The sequence below is a fragment of the Amphiura filiformis genome, chromosome 3, assembly GCF_039555335.1.
Source record: "Amphiura filiformis chromosome 3, Afil_fr2py, whole genome shotgun sequence".
NCBI lineage: Eukaryota > Metazoa > Echinodermata > Ophiuroidea > Amphilepidida > Amphiuridae > Amphiura > Amphiura filiformis.
Window position 1 is genome coordinate 42,698,716 of NC_092630.1, and position 17,803 is coordinate 42,716,518.

The 17,803-nt window shown below is 35.2% G+C and overlaps 1 protein-coding gene across 1 annotated transcript in view; it reads left to right on the top strand.

Annotated features, from left to right (window-relative positions):
* Nucleotides 1–468: 468 nt before the first annotated feature.
* LOC140148555 (peroxidasin homolog) overlaps nt 469–17,803 on the top strand; it is a 125,622-nt gene continuing 108,287 nt past the window's right edge. Inside the window, 1 exon segment of the mRNA XM_072170550.1 lies at nt 469–802. Coding sequence (XP_072026651.1) covers nt 624–802 — 179 coding nt within the window. The 5' untranslated portion in view covers nt 469–623.

The following is a 17,803-nucleotide window of genomic DNA, read 5'->3' on the forward strand; positions in this document are numbered from 1 at the left end:
TTTGTGGTCTGGAATTTCTCTTTGTCAGAAATGGGCAGAATTTTAAAATTACAAACTGAGATTGTAGGCATCTGCCAGAATTCTGGAATAAAGAATAGCTACCAAACCCTACCTGGTGATTTAAAAACAATTTGATAAATTTTTTGATAGAGAGCCCTCACTTGGTATTATAAGTCGGTGTTTCTAAAAATCTTTAAAATTAACCATAACAAACAACGATGTATTCTGTCAATCTAAATTGAAAATAATATCTAATAATACGTGGAAATCATAGAAACAAATACCCCTCGTTAGAGCGAATCAATAATATCGATTTATTTATGAAAATCACAATTTAATTCAACCTTCTAGGAAATTGAACACTCAAGGGCACAAAAGATAGAAATGCCTATTAGAGGTCGTCCATAAAATACGTTATTAAAAATATGTGTAGTTTAACGAACACTCACTACTTTGAATACGTAGTTTATGTATTTAGCTCACAATTATTTCGTCCAAGTTTGTGAAACTTTTGTAGCAGTTGGGGAAATTTGTGTTGTTGGCATTTATTTCTAAGCTTGGAGATAACTCAGTTCGTACGGTGTTCTCGGCTTCACCGTACTACTGGAAATCATCTGAACTTCATGAGATTGCTAACCATGGATTCTAAGCTCTTACTTGCGCTACTTCTGACCATAGCAGTGCCAGCAGTTTTTGGTCAGCAGGCTTGCCCAATTCGATGCCTTTGTTTTCGCATGACTGTTCGTTGTATGCACTTGGAGTTGACCCGTATCCCCCAAGTTGACAACAGGACCACAACTTTGTAAGTTGATTTATTATCAAGTTTATGTACATAGCCATATAGTCATTTCTATAATATATATAATCTCACCTAAAGGTGAATCAATGTGTATAAAAATAATGTTATAAATGGTTTCAGGCCTTTTAAAAAGACTGCAAATTGCAATAATGGGCCCCGGGCTGCAATCATCCTCGGCGCGGTGCCGGACAGTGGCGTAACCTAGTACAAGGAACTTATATGATGTCCTCATTCACAAACTGATACTATCTGTCCATCGTATAAGACTGTTACCGTAGGGCAATGTGGTGAAGGAATATTACACAGTCAAGAAAAATTGCGCACAGAGCGCACAAAGATTTTAAGTTTGGTCCCGCTAGAAGTTGAATATTGGTCTTATAATGTTCTTTCAATTGATTTTGTGCTGAAATTTTGTGCTTCGCGCGAACATTTTGACTTTCATCGCTTGGAGGGGCGCAGAGTCGATGCTGATTTGGTCAGGCATGTTACCCCCCCTGAGTTTACGCCACTGATCACCCTTGATCCTCTTTGAGTGCGAGTACGAGTTTACTCTTATGATCAAATGTTTAAATGAACTAAGTTATGTTACAGTGTTGTCGGTATACATGTACTCAGCATAAATTTATCTTTTGCAAGGCATGTGAAATTCTCTTTTGATCATGAAGACATGATGTTTTATAATAAAGTTTGACAAAAATTATTTTTTGATCAGCTTTAAACCATATCAGCCACTTGGTAATTTGAAAGTTAATATTGTCTGCTATCTGTGACCTGGGTACAGGATATATTTTAGAGATCTATTTTTAAAAGTTTTTTTTAAACAGAAATATTGATTATATCGTGGACAAATAGAGCGACTGGAATGAGATGCATCTACTGTCTGGAATGGTTTTATTATAAAATAAAATTCTGCCACATTTCCTGGAAGAATATTATCATTCTGTGGGGAGGGGGATTCACAAATGTAAACAAGTCTTTAAGCTATAATATTGGAACTCAATGCCCCTAGTCATTGTGTGATTTTAAAAATAAGCACATTTGTACCCAAAAATGTAGGCCTGAAGTGCACTAAAAAGGGAGGGGGAGCAATGTTCAAAAAAACAATGCCAGTAAATTTTAATGTACCATTTTTGTTTCACCATTGAGTATTGACCCCTTTTTTTTGAAGAAATTTGTGAAGAAAATGAGCATTAAGATTAAGATTACATTTAAAATTTAATATAAATTGAAAATTTTTAATGTACCGCATTATGGTGCAATTTTGAATATTTTTTGATGGGCAACAAGCAAGTACAGTGAGTGTAGATGATTGTTTACAAGTCTAATCAAGAAAATAAAATGAATGAACAAATGAATTTATGTGTCAAATGGAATTTGAGGTGAGCTTACAGAATGTAACAAAACTATAATGTTACAAAATGTAGGCCTAATTTCTTAAAACTTTCTCTCATTTTGCCAAAGACCTATTTTTTTCCATACCTTTATTTTCCAGAGATGTTTGTAAGTCATGTATTTCATGTATGTGATGTGATATGTTTTTCAATGGGTAAAAGCACATTTTTCTTCTGTAACTTCCAAAAGTGGTTATTTTGTCCATACCAAAAAGGGTTTATATTTTGCTGAATGGAGGGAGAGCTGTAACATCTACTAACTAGTTTCTAAAACTTGGAATGAAAGGTTTGATGTCCTTTCAGTTGGTACAAAGGTCAGACATGTTAAGTTCACAACCTAGGTCCACAGCTTCCTGTATTGATTACTGGACTTGTGTCTGTAATATTTTAAAATGTATCTAGGTCTTATTACATGTCCATAAGGCTCCAATGCAATCAATGATCATTCTCTAGTGCAACTGTTCACAAACCCAACTGGCTTTAGGTCAGCGTTGACCCTGGTGTTAAACTATACATAATCTGTGGCCATTTCAGTGTATTCTTATAGTCAACTCATGTGGAACAAATGATTGGCCATTGCCATGCATTTAATATACAAATACCATTCAGTTAACAAGGTTAACCCTATTATTGGTTACAAGATCACACTTCCTTTTTCATTATAAATGTTATCAAATTTATCAAATTATCTTTTTTAAAAAGCACAGAGAGAGGAAAGAAGAAAGCCAATTACACAGCAATGTGACTCACAAATCTAATTTTGCATTTGATTGGCAGAACACAAAATGATCTCTTCCTTTAATTCTGTCAAGCGGACCATACTGACAGCTCTGTGTTGTATTTAAGCGTGACTTCCTTCGAGAGCTCTGAATTAAATTGTGTGTGCTTTATAACTTGTACAGTGTAGTATCCTACATTATACAATTTTGGAGTTCTGGTACAGGTTAGAACTTGTGACAGTATGTTGATGCTGGCAATGGTGTGCGTAAAGGGGGGGGGGGGGGCAGGCCCCACTTTTGTTGGTCATTTGAGGAATTCGGGGACGGTGCAAAAACACCAAAATTTGCCCCCTCCAGGGTCAGAATTTCGGCGTGAATCAGAGAATCGATTCTCGTAAAGATTCTCGTAAACAGATTTGCGTGAATCAAAATTGATTCCCGCAAACGTTTGGTGTTTACACATAAGTTGATTTGCGAGAATCAAACGATTCCTCCAAATTTATTCTGCAAGAATCAAGATTGATTCTCGCACTGTGAAGCGAAATTCTGACCCTGCCCATCAAAATAGGATTCCTTGGCCTTTGCCCCCCTCAAAAAAGGATTTCTTGTGCCTTTTAAAGCAAAGCAAGCCGCTCGCAGTGCGGGCTACGCCCGCAGCTTACACTACTATAGCCAAAATAACAAACAGACTGTGTGATTGGTCAATTCTCAAAGCTGTGTTTGCGCCCGTAAGCGCCCGGTATTTGCGTAGTACGCCGACGCAAATAACTGTGCGTATCCAAGTTGGCTCTCATGATCGAGAATTTAATATTTTGGCTATAATCAGACTGCATTCGGGGAACTGAACAACCTGGCCCCGCCACTTTCAATGTGCTGCGCACGCCACTGGATGCTGGTCTGGTGGTTGAAGAATTATACAAGCAGTCAAGCACCCTAACTGATCAATGTTTATGCTGGGGGACTCAAGTTATCAATGGGCTGAATTTAGGTTGGAGGAAATTCAAGGAACACAATAATATCCTCTGTCCTCTGACACTCTTTTTTTAGTGAGAGAGTAGGGTACATGAACTTTTAAATTCAGATATATTGAAGTTTGAGGAAAAATAAATGCAAAATTTGTGTGAGCGAAAATTAGGGGAATTCAGCATACTGTACCGTTTCTAGTTTTTACAGTACTTCTTGGAGTAAAAATTGTGAAAATCATGGTAACTTGTATTGAATTTATACGTAATTTATTAATATATGTAATTTTCATTGTGTGTACTGCAATGTATATAGCTCATATTAATATTGTTTTGTTTGAATAAATAAATTGTGCCTTGTTGGTATGAATACAATTGACTTATTTTGTGAGCCTCATCACAGCTGTGTTTATACTTTGTTTGGTTGCTAAGCAACATAATTTGTTAACTTCTTCTGCTCACTGTAACAGATAAAAGCATGAAGGCCTGTAAAAAGTTTTCCATGCGGTAACGGTCCAGTAGATAGGATGAAGAGTGATGAGGGGGGACCTCATCGTCAACCACCTGAACGAAATTTTGGACTCATTTTGCGGTGTGCATCTTCTCTTTGGCATGTTTTACACACACATTTATCGTAATTATAAAAATGGGCTAGAATAGTGTAAAATTGCAATTTCAGTGCAGTTTAGTGAATAAACATGATAAAAAGTATCCACTGATCAAAATTTTGGTTTGTGCATCCATCAAGCCTCATCACTTAGTTAACACAATCTGCATTTCTTTTAAAATTGTTTTTTTTTATTGTTACAAAGAAAATGGTAAAAATTAAATCAGAAAAAACAAGAACCCTACCAACCATCTGCCGGTTGAACTTGACCCTAGCTCAGCTATGATGTAGATGTAATCTTGCTGCTTGCAAATTTGCCAGGTTCAACCAGTGGTCAAATCATCAAAGCTCTTGATTTCTCCTCTTTTTGCCCTCATAGTAAGTTTACAGTTTAACTCAGTCATCCCCTGCGGAGATCTTACCAGAAACCAAGCACTGATAAATTTACCAAATTGTCCAAGTCAGTGGTAGACGCAGTATTGCTAGTTGGTATAAGTATGACGGGTGGTGGAAGTCGTAGGAAGAATATCATGCAAAAAAGCAATATGAAACCGTAATGCCTGCAAAAGTAATTTCACCTCCATTTTAAGCCCTATTTTATTGAACTGCGCTTTTTTTCTTCAATATGTACAAATTAAAATGCAAATGTTGTTTTTCTGAAATTAAAAATCAAACAAAATCAAACAGTGTAAAAACAATGAAAGTAAAATGAACTGGGAAAATGAAACAATAAAACTTGCGTGGCAAACAAGCTACAATGTACTGCACTACTAATGTGTGTATTGAAACAACTTTTCTTGAAAGGGTTTTAACTTTATAACATTTGAATAAATGCTCATTAACAATAATTCTTGAGAAAGCCAAGAGTGTTATTATTTGTGCAATCTTGGACTTTCAGTTCAAAGAACTGGCATGACATAGAGTCACTAGTGAAAATATACACAGACCCAATATTAATACTTGGGAGTTGTTAGAAGACTGATTATACAAACGTGCACAAAGTGACATGGCATTCTGTGCTTTAGGTTCCCTTGTAGTTAATCGTTCCTAACAGGGCAGAGGGCAGGCCTGGGTATTTCTGATGTTAGAGGAATGATATAATTAAACTAGGCACGACCTTTAGAAGGAGAATAACTGGTAAATCACAATGCCAGTTAGCACAAGGCAGGGGTAGAATTTGATCACACATTGCAAGAATTGCATTAATTCTTGCTAAAAGATGTTGGTATTGAAATAGTCTCATTCCAGACAGCATAGTCTCATAAACTCCATTTCTACCTCAAGTTTAATATTGGCTATGAGTTTTTGTACTTTAACATTCAAAGGTCATCCTATAAAATGCACTGTAAAGTGTATAAGCATAAAAGGATAATACCCTGACAGATAAAGCCCAGCTTGGATGTTTTGCTTCCTTTTGACCATTGCAACAAATGCAGAAACAATTTCACCAAAGTTTTGCAGCACTTTCTGCAGTGACAAATGTCCTGAAGAGGAATAAAGCTTGGAACAAAGCTAGTCATTTCCATCATGCGATGAGATTTTTCAATTTTTCATTGCCAAGGTTTTATCTGGTCCAAATTTCATTCCAATATATGTGATGCGATCGAGCAAAATCAGTCGGAAATACTGATTTTGAGATATAGCCAAACAAAGGATATATTTCCTTTTGATTCCTCTTGTTTTGCAAACTCTTAGTTTAATTGCTCATATCTTTAGAGCTGATTGTTCAATTTCAATGGGGTTTTCTGCAAAATCCAGCTTTCTAAATGCTTTTTACTATCCTATTAGAAACTGAAAATTTAATATTTCCGAGTTCCGACTGATTTTGCTTGATCGCATCACATATGACAAACAAATACATTATTAAGCATGGATAACAAAACTACTGAAATGCTACATTGTATGCAGTAGTAAACATGGTAAACAAAAGCCACTGAGGCTTTTCCTCCTCAGTATTTTTCTCCAAAACCCAACTAAATACAATGGGGGAAGGGGGAATATAGTAATTTATCATGGAAGCGAACTATTGAGTGGGGTTTATTTTGATGTAGTGAAAGTTGTTATGACCATAATAATAACCAAGGGACAAAAAGTTTCCATGGCTGGCTGACTGAATGGCTAGTTGGTTGGCTGGACATCCCGAATGACATCAGCAATCCATTCCTTCTCTTGTCTGTCGGCTAGTTCAGGCTATTTTTGTCTGACTTTATGGCTGCTGTTGTCATTCTTGGAATAGTCCATAATTCATCAAGTTTAAAATTAGAAAAAAGTAAGATTCAATTGTGGTTGAGTTATTGAGTGAATTTTGTATCAGTCGGTAGACTTAATAGTTGACATTAAAAGTGTCCCTTTCTTTCAGCTGCCAATTTGAGTTAACTTTTCTGTTATCAATATATTAAAAAGTAAACTAAAAAGTTGATAAAAAAAAGTAAAAAAGAAAAGAAAAAAGTATACACTGTACTTAGGGTCATCCATCTATAATGCACAAAAGACACGTTTTGTTTGGTGCCTTCGTGACTCAGTGTCTATATTTTGTTTGGTTTTGAGATATTTGTCTTTACCTCTATTTTGTTTTTCAAAGGGATCAAGATTATTATTCGTTTACTGTCTGCAGACTGAATAATAAAGAGAATTAATTATGACAAATAATTCTAAGTTGTATTGTTGTGTTGATTTGTGGGTAATGGGTGTGAGATAAGTCTGACCATCATAACAGGATGTGGCTATGGGGATCAGTAGTGTGTGTCTACATGGCTGTGCACAGGAGGCCTATATGGTATAGCCCTACTATAGGACCTTTTGACTGTTTCAATTCAAAAAAACCCCATGTTAATATATCCAGAGAACTACTAACCATGTGACCGCTCCCCTTCTGGCTCTCACACATTTCATGCATAGTGTTGCACTTTATAGGGCTTTACATTTTTGCTGATAACAGTTTTTGTGGCTATAGCTTGATTATGGCTACATCACATAATCACAAGGTGCCTAGTGTTTTAAGGATTATTTTGACCATGTACCAAAATCTTATTTTGGCCAAAAATGCACTAAGGCCTTTTGGCTCTAACCCCTCGATATGATAATTTTGTCAATTTGATGTCAAAATTGTGGGCAAAGAAACAATCATAGCCAAAGAAAAGATTGGCATGTAGGCTTATTTGGTGTGTTTGGTATGCCATTTAAAAAAGTGGTAATTTTCACGTGTGTATTTTTTGTTGTGATTTGCCAATTTTGAACTTACTTCACTTGTTTTTATGTTTGCGATATTTAAGTTTCTATAAATAAGATAGAATACTAGTAAATGAATATTTATAAAATAAATAAATGTAAATAAAAGAACAAATTTTCAAATTTTTTTTTTTTTTTCTAGCGGTGTTGAGCGTAAAAAAGGAAAATTAATGCTCCGTGAAAATGTTCTCTTTTGTAGAATGTGTGTAAAACGTAGCCTATAGACTATGTAGACTATGCGTCTTGTTTGTCCCAATACAGGGTAAAGAAGATAAAGCAGCAAACATGATGTAGACAATGGATAATTATGTCTAGCTTGGAGTAGCACATTTTCAACTGTTGCCAACCAGTAGTCACTCAATACAACAAAAGACACAAAGTATGGTTCTATTTGGCTCCCAGATTAGCTAAAATATTTACAATTGCAACAAACATGTTTACATGAAACATCATTTTTATGGATGATATATGTAGAATGGTTTCAGAGAAATAATTACTTTTGTTGCCATGTTGGAAATCTATAGGCCCTAGTATTACTAGGCCAAAATATGTCACTTGATCGTCCCCACCTGCTCCTTTTTTAGGGATTCTGATTTTTTTCTCTCCTTAATTTCAAGCATAACTTTTTGGTAAGAAATGTTTCAGAAGTCATCATATTGGCAATAGATTTGCAGGCTTTGTTTTTAAAATCAACCCCTCAGAACTATCAAATAAAAAGATTTAACAAGAGCCTCCTCCTCTTCAAGTAATACTAATTGATGTAAATGGTCGATTTTTCATTGTAAAAAATATATATATAAAGGCTTCTCCTCTTTTTTTAAAAAAAACCCACAACTCCCAAACAGACGATCAACTGTTTTTGTTGTTGTTTCATTTGGCCTTAATAATCGCTTGATACTTTAATGATGCTTATTATGCTTTTGTGGATATCTGTAATAATATCATGCATTTTGGAGGTGTAATAAAGTTCTGTTATTCAATAAAATACTTGTTACAGCTGAAAGCTTTGTTCTCTGACAAAATACTGGTGATATTTATCATTTTTAGGACTATTAGTATAATTATGAACCAGAAAATTATTATCATGCAACCAAGCTTGTTGTGGTTTATGGCTCATAATATTTTCCAGACTCACCAAAGCATGAAGGCTCTATATAAAGCAGAAAATATGGGATAATATTTGAATAGAATAGCAAATTAAATCCAAGTGATTTATAAAAATATACAATATCAAGACTCACTGGCTTGTTTGGTTTTGCACACAATGGGTTTAATAAAATTATATAAAAAATTGAGTGAAAAATAGTTTTGACCATAAAATCTGTTTTGAACAGTAAACCTAATATTGAAAAAAATAAAGTTGTCAAGTCTTGTTAAAAATGAAAAAACATTTCTAGAAATTGAAAAATAATACAAATTAGGAAAAAATACAAATTAAGTGCCTTTGTTCACTTTAGGATACAGTCATATAATCAGGGATAATAAACTTCATGATATGATTCATCATCAATATAATCATGAAATAATGCAATCGCACATCTGTGAAATAAAATAATTTTAATTTGTGTCAATCTGAGTGAAATCGAAGTTGACAGATATGGTGGATATCAATTTGATAGATATGTTATATGCGGGGGAGATGCAACCATACAATTAAATATTTGTTACAAAGCGACTTGCAGAGGGAGTACTGCTATCTTTGTATATTTACTAGTATTGAAATCATAACAGTTTGGTATGACTTGACTTGAACTTCATTGGTTACTTAAAAGAGGAAAAGAGGCTTGCTTTGAAAAGGAAGAAGTGTGAGGGTACTAGGGCAGTTTGTCTACATTTTCCTTCCTTTCATGCACTCTGGTTACCATTTATAATACTTTTGCTTAAAAAGTTACCTTTTTCAAAGTCTTGATTAGCAGTGACATAGCTTGCGACACCGACAAGGTGGCATCATTCAGCATAGTGATGTTTACAATCCTCCGGTCACTACGCTGAATGATTACGCCATGATGTTTGTCTATCGTAGACAAACATATCACCACCAACCTACAATGATGAGATCTATTTACATGCCCCCCATGATTATGTGGTTATGAGAATCAAATTATATTATAAAGCATTACTTAAGTAAATTGACCATGATTCACTATCAAACACTTCATGGGTGTTTTCTTTATCATATTAGAAAAAGTCATGAAAATGAAGAAATATAATGTTTCCACGCATACATCTTTGTTTCGGGTGTCAAAAAATCCCAGAAAATCAGAAAAATATCAAAAAGTATGCCAATTAATGTGTCAAAAATGTATGTTTGAAAGGACCTTCGACCTCCAACATGAAACATTCATAAATGGCAAAATAAGGATTGTTTTCTGCTGTTTTAGGGTAATAAATGCAACCAAATTATGGTAGCAACAGAAAAATACTGGTTTAGGGTCCGTTTTGAAAGTTCATCGAAATGCAACCCCTCCCCCATCATCTGCAAAGCTTTCATTCTTTACATGTCAGGAAGTTTGTTTAGGCCTCGTTATAAATACAGGCAAATAGTTTTAAAACTTTTTTCAGCTCCTCATATAAATTTATCTGAATATGTGGTTATTTGTCCATTTAAAATGAAACATTTCTCAGTTCTGAGCTTCTGACAATTTATGTTTTTAATTGCACATTATCTAGTACTGTTTTGACTGGGAAAGTGAAGTTGTTCAGTACTCATCTGCAATCCAAATTATTTATGGAAACACACTTATGATGATGTGGACAGGATCTTGTCATCAATGTGACCTAGAGCGTGTTTCTACAGAGCCAAATACCGCTTTGGAAACGGTATGGAACCGTTAATCACTCCTGTGGAAACAGCCTCCAACGCCTTTTTGCAACGCCTTTTCATCGCCAACGGAAACCTCGTTGGAGTAGGTTTTTGCCGTTGACGAAGCGGGTAGATTTTCTGTGAAAACAGACCGAAGCGGTAACTTGCCGATTATTGAGCAAAATCAAACAAAATGGCTGTTAATCAACATGTTAATTGGACAGACGACATGACAAAAACGTTAATAACAGCCTGGGCAACATAACATAAGTCCAAACTGTTATGTAAAGCCACAATTTATCCGTGATACGGAAAAACAGAAAAACTCACGGAATTCGGGGTTTGCTCACGGAAATTTGTAAATGCTACAAAATAGTGAAAAACTGTGTAAAATGTAAAACTTTCCTCTTGATTTGCAAAATATAACAAAAAAAGTGATTATTTAGCAACAATCAACCATTAAACAATCCATTCTAGCATTAATTCTAGGCCTACGATGCAATATTCTGGCCATACTACCGTACAAAATACACTTTTAAAACATGTTTGTCATTCAGATTAAACGGTATGAACACGCCAACGGCAAAAACCTGTCTGTGGAAACAGCAGGTTAAACGGCAAGATAACGGTAAGATAGCGTTATCCATTTAGCGGTAACTTAGCGGTGCGCCTGTAGAAACACGCTCCTATAGGTGTCACAGTTCCTGTCAAAGTTCACTAGTTGACATAGTTAAACTTTCTTTGACATACAAAAACTAGACACCATGATTTTGTGATATGTGATACATTGTATGTGCAAGTGGTAAACATTTGTGACCTATTCATCTGATGGAAAAAGTGAAATTTGATTTCTTAAAGCATATTTAAATGATACTGTTATTTTCACCAGGTTTTTTTTGCAAATTCTGTGACTGGATGTGCGGGACTGCAGGTGCAAAAATAACAACATGGGAAAATAGAGTTTTTATATAAAGTTACAAAGTTTTCAAAGTTAGGGTTCAGTGTTATTTTGTACATTGTGATAATGGCTTGGGTTTAATTTTCTAGGGTTAGGCCCCCCTATACATACCCTTCCTATTTGAAGTTAAATACAAGTGTTCTATCAGGTACAAGCATTGGCCTAAAGAAGGATGCATGCTATGAAAACACATAAAGTCAATAGTCACAGTTAAATATAAAATGAGTTAACATCCTCATGATCAAGAGCGTTTTAAGGTCACTCAACTTGCATACTTTCTTTGTCCTAATGAATCCTGACACTTTCTAATCTTGAATTCATAGAAACACAAGAACCAAACCTGGTTGTGCTCCAGCTATTACAGACCTTCTCCATTGCAAGGTTATCATTAACATTGATCAGTTAAATTCTGAAATAATTTAAAACAGCACCATGGTATCTAATTGTTTACAGACAACAAAAGGGATCACTCTCCAAAATCAGTGTCCTTATAAAGTCCACAGTTTGTCTAGAGAACAATGGCTACAAAGAGATCCAGTGACCTCTACACTTGCATCGTTTATGGTATATTAGATAAACCGAATTAAATACTATTTGCTCCACTATCCTTGCACCACTATTGTATACAGGTGCCAGGAATGTGGGTTTATTTTTTGACTCATTAATTTCTTGAAAACAACTCACCTTGTTGCACTTTTAACAAAGTTGAGGAGTTCTTGAAGGGTCATAAAAGATGTTTTGGAAGGACACTGCAGTGGAGTTAATCAAACAGAAAAATGTCTAACCATGGTCTAACAATTGTCATAGTCCTTGAACACATTTGTTGATTTAACTTTGATTTAACTTTTCATTTGTAAGAGAAATATCAAGCCCATATCCTTAGCTATAAAAGTATAAGAAGATGCAAGGACATTGGTAGGATGTTTTGAATGTGCTATCCTTGGTCATATCATGGTCAATTTCATGCTTTGTAAGAGATGAATACCTAACATCTATTTTGACGTTGAATAACAAACATCTATTGTGGTTCTAACAATGATGAGAAATTTACACAACATCTTTGAGAATTGCCTATAGCAACATCTTTGAGAATTGCCTATAGCAAATTTGCATGTCTGTGTTAATGAATAACTTTGATGTGGGCTCCACTGTTGCTGTTTTCTACTGTTACCAGAAATGATGAGCACTGTTAAAATTCAATACATATTACTCATGTACATCGCAAGTAAAGAAACAAACTAAAAATTTGATGACTTCCTATTCGAATGAAAGTAAGTTTATAGGAAGCTGACACCCCCTCCCTTCCTTAAACGTAAGTGTGAACTGTTGAAAATTCCAACCGGAAAGGTCAACTTTGACCAATGATGTGAATTTTTTTACTCCTCCCCACTAACAAAAGGACTTTCGTTTATAAGATGTCATTGACCTTTTGGTTTGTTCCCTAATCAGGATTATCATTGGTAGATGGTTATAGATATCAAAAGGGGTCAGGTGACCTCAGCCTACCAGATTTAAACTTCTCCTTACATCCAAGTCTGGGCATAATCTGCTGGTACAGTGTACCTGCAACCATATGACATGGCAACAGGTAGAAACAGGTATGGAATTGAGTTGAAAAGATATCTCAATCACAGCAGAAAACATCTGAAATTGATTAGAGTCATTGCTAAGCAAATGTCACTTTATTTGATGTGAAGGTGTATTCAACTTCAGAGTGAACATCAAAATGTTAAGATTTGGTTGGTTTTCATGGAGATACTGTCTCATCATAATCAGGGCTGTAACAGAGTTGAAAAGTGTGGAGTGGCTATCACAAATGTGGCAGCCAAGATACAAATATGCTCAAGTTGAAATAAAGATATATAAAGAAAAACATGACAAATTTCTCTCGGAGTCGGGCGGCCATGGCCTCCCGGCCGCCCACTTGCTACTGCCCTGCTCATGATATTGAAAACATGAGAATTGTTGGATCCTTTTGAGCTGATCGGTGTGTTGACACAGAGACTTCAATTGACCCCACTTGGTTACAAAATTAGGATTCAATTTCCTTCTCATTACTTTGATGATGAATTACCAAGCATGAGGTTATTAATGTTTAAGCATACATGGGCAGAATATGAAACTGCTATTTCATATCTCTTTTAAACTATAAGCAAATAAATTTGCAGAATACAAATGTAAGATGACATGGAAACATATCTTCTTACTTTTGACAATTTGGCACGAAATATCTTTAAAAAACATTATGACATTTTGCACTTGATGCAAAAAAGTTAATTTTGATTTGAAGACATTTTGGGATATCGATGATATCGATGACCCACCAAGCCCCCATGTATCAATTCGGTGGGACCATGATGTAGTCTGTATAGAAGTGAATACCAGAACCAGAAAGTTCAAAACCCTGAAGCTCATTTTTGATCAGTAAATGTAAAGAGAATACCGGTATCAGAATCCTGAAACATGTCATGTAGAAAGAATACAAGTCTCTAACAAAGTTGAACCCAACTTGGCCCAAAGCTAGAGGAGAATCGCATGTTCGTACAGATACATATGTACCGGCATGGTGTGCCAGTGAGTTGAAATCTGATCTTGTCTCCAACTGAGGAGTGGCTTCAATGGCGCATCAGGTAGTCTTCATGTATTGTGCGTCAAGTTCCTTCTACATGTTCTGCGACCTACAAAAAGACTCTGTACTGATTGTTACACCTTGAATAATGTTTCCCGAAGTATCGTAGATGGAATGTAGAACATTGACCTCTGTAGTTATGGGTATGAGGAATTTGTATAACCCTGTATAAAATGGCCTCATATCTGTGTTCATAGTTCAGTCTGGCTAACACTCAGGGTTATTATGACCTTTTACCTCCGATGGATTTAGTTATTGTGTGTGTAGTGCATTCAAATTCATTTAGCCATTTAACATTGGATATATTAAAGCTTTGCAAACTGAGTTGATGAAAACGTATCAGACAGAAATTTGGTTTACTGTTAGATATTTTGCTAAGGATATTACATAATTATTGACTCCTTTGTGTGCTTCACTTGGGCTTTGCAGTTGTACAAGTGTAGTGGGTAATACATTATGTAGATGTCAGAGGAGCATCAAGACATCAGTTAGGGTAAACATGGTAAAGGATATGTGGGTGGCAGACTTTGATGGGCCCAGTTTCCAATCTGTCCTGATAATGATGAATTTGTGCAACTTTCTAATGGTCAGAAGGTCAGAAGACATATTATCAATTGATGAAACCCACACACAGGCAGGACAAAATTAGCAGCATATTTGGTTACCATGTGTTACCTAGATCGGTTTAGAGGGGCTACAGAATAAAAATTCCTTTAAAAAAGGGACACTGGCACAATTTAAGTCCTCTTGAAATAATTTATTTTACATTGTAGAGCTTGACTTATAATTTCCCTTTCACAACAAATTAGTTCATGGCAAAACAATGTCTTTCTTTTCAAGTCCCGTTTCAAATGTGCACATCACATTCACATTAAAAGATTAAAAATAATAGTATTATAGCCTTTCAGCAATACATGTATGCAACACCTGCTGTAGCATGTTTCCCCGGATGAGCCCCCATAGATGCTGAATGCAGCGTGGCCACTTGTCCAAGAGACAGGTCCATTTTCAGGAAATGGATCTGTAACTAGCTTTGTTACCTCTCTCCGATACGTACAAAGCAGACTTATGAGGGGAGGAGTGTGTAAAAACTGAGTATGTATGGTTTTAAATGGCTATTTGTTTCCACAGGAAAATGATTAAAACATGAAATAACATTTCAACCTGAAAATGGTCTTGGCATTTTTAATGTAGGACCTAGAGTTCATAGGAAAACCACAGACTAGACTAGATCAACGTGAAGTCTGATTTTGAAAACAATTTTGAGTAAGATTAAAAAGAGCTTTGCATCCAGTAGCATACTCCTTTGGAAGCCTGTTGTCAAACTTAACACAAATATGAATACTCTATGCAAAGCAAACGAACAAACAACAACAACACTTCAAAAGCCTTTTTCACCTGGGCATAGTTGTAATCAAGATGGAAGGAAAGTCATTATGTAAAATCTGCCCCCTTTGGAGTGGACCAGGTTTTCTCTCCAAGGCCAAGAACAATTACAGGACAGCTACTTTTTTACTTGACTTCTTGTAGTTCACCACAAAAATAATTACAGTTTTCATCAAAATAGACCTGTCATTATGAAATGAATTAAAAAAAGCAATCCTATTAGTAATGCCAAGTTCTGATACTAATCATCAGTGGCGGTGCCAGGGGGGGCATGAGGGGAAATGCCCCCAGTCAGAACTCTTTCCCTCCTTGTTGCCCCCCAGTAAAAACCCAAAATTACAAATTTTGCCCCCTGAAATTCACTTTGTCCCCTCAATGCCTCCCCCCCGAAAAAAAATTCCTGGTGCTGTGACTGCCGTCACTGCTAAACATAGTCATAATGTAAAGTCACTTAAAAGTGAATACAATTGCAAACTGTAGTATATGGAACATAGCTGGGCTGAGAGGTTCTTTAAACAAGGGGTCATATACATGTAGAACACAACACCTTTATTTTGTAGGACTGTCAGAACTAATTCGATACCAAAGACATCTTCTCAATTTGATATGAATCTGGGAGAAGATTAATATTATGAGTTTTGACAACAAAGCTGTGTTCTGTTCCCTGCCCATCAATAATGAAGTTGACTCAAAAAGAGTTCAGTTTCTAAAACCTGGAGGCTATGATCATAACCATGAAAAATCTAGTCAATGTACCTTGTACCTTGTTGTACGGAAATGCAGCCTTTGTATATGAAACATTCCATAGCATAATTTGTTTGCAGAGGAATGAGATCCCTGCTTGCCAGATTGGACCAGGTAATGAAATATTAGCATGTACCGGTAATTGCCTGATGTGGTGAACTTAATTACATACCCAGTGTCTTTTACAGTCTAATTTCATAATGATGATGCACACATCATTCTCTCTACTGTCTATGCACACATCAACCAAAGTTTTATGACAGCAGCAGTCAGTAAGCTAAATTGGGCATTGACATTTGTAATGCATTGTGGGACAGTTTTTGGACACTTTGCCCTCTGACCTATCGGGAAAATTGGTTTTTGTTCCTATAAGATATTATTTAAAATGTTTTACTAGAATAAAATTTGTTAAAAAAATATGAATATTACATTAATTAATTATTTAGAATATTGTTTATGATATAAACATTGTTACAATGATAAATGAATGAATTATAATTAGAGCAATTTACAGGGGAATTAAAAATTGGCAAATTAATCATGCGAATATTTCCACTTTTAAAGTAATAAATACTGAAAAGTATAAAAAAACTCTTCTTTTGTTTACACAAAACAAACTCTGTCAGAATTTCAGAGACAAAATTGTAGTACTTTTGAAATGTTGAACATTGTGTACAGTGTACACTGTACACGTATATGATTGAACTTATATTAAAAGAGATATGATCATTTGATGTTGCCGAAAATAATACAATTTATAAAATTATTTCAACACTTATTTCATGCCTATCTCAAAATCAAAATCATTTTGGTCACAAATGACTGGATTTGGTTGATCATGTCATCAGACCACAAGCACCTTCTATATCACCTCTAATATAATAGAAGGCTAACAAGCTCTTCCAGAGCATTTTTATAGCCAATTACTGTCTCAAACACTCAAATCAATGATTTAACTTTTTATCAGAAAAAGTTCACTTTTTCTTTTCATAAGTTTTGATTTTTTGAAGTTTTGATTTTTTGATATGGTTAATTGGGTACTTTTGATGATGTTGATATCAGATTAACCATTATGATTTATAATACTGCCTTATTGATAAAATATGAATGAATGAATAACAAGGTTTATTGTCATTGTTGGACATGTGTAAGTCAGTCCAAGTTTAGTTGGAGGTTTATTTTATGAATGGCAATGACTGTGAGATAACAAAAAGTTGTGAACTGTTAGTGTTTAGTATAGAGTGTGATTTTGTATGATCATAAGCAAAGCATCACATATTATCTGGACATTCAAACTTTGTGTCAACTTGTGTCAGAAGCAGCATTTTTTTTCAAATGATTGAATTCAAGGGTGTGCAACCTTCATCATATTATAAAAGAAGTGAAAGTCATTGGTTTCCAAAGCACAAAGATGTTATCATTCTTATGATCAAATGATGAATACTGTTAACCTTCCACAAGGTTACATGATCCTCTAAAACCAAAAAGGCACTTGGGTTTATCCCCGGTTTTATCTTGTTCTTGAGCGATTCACTTCTAGATGTAATTGTTGGATCTTCAACATGTTCAATGGCTTG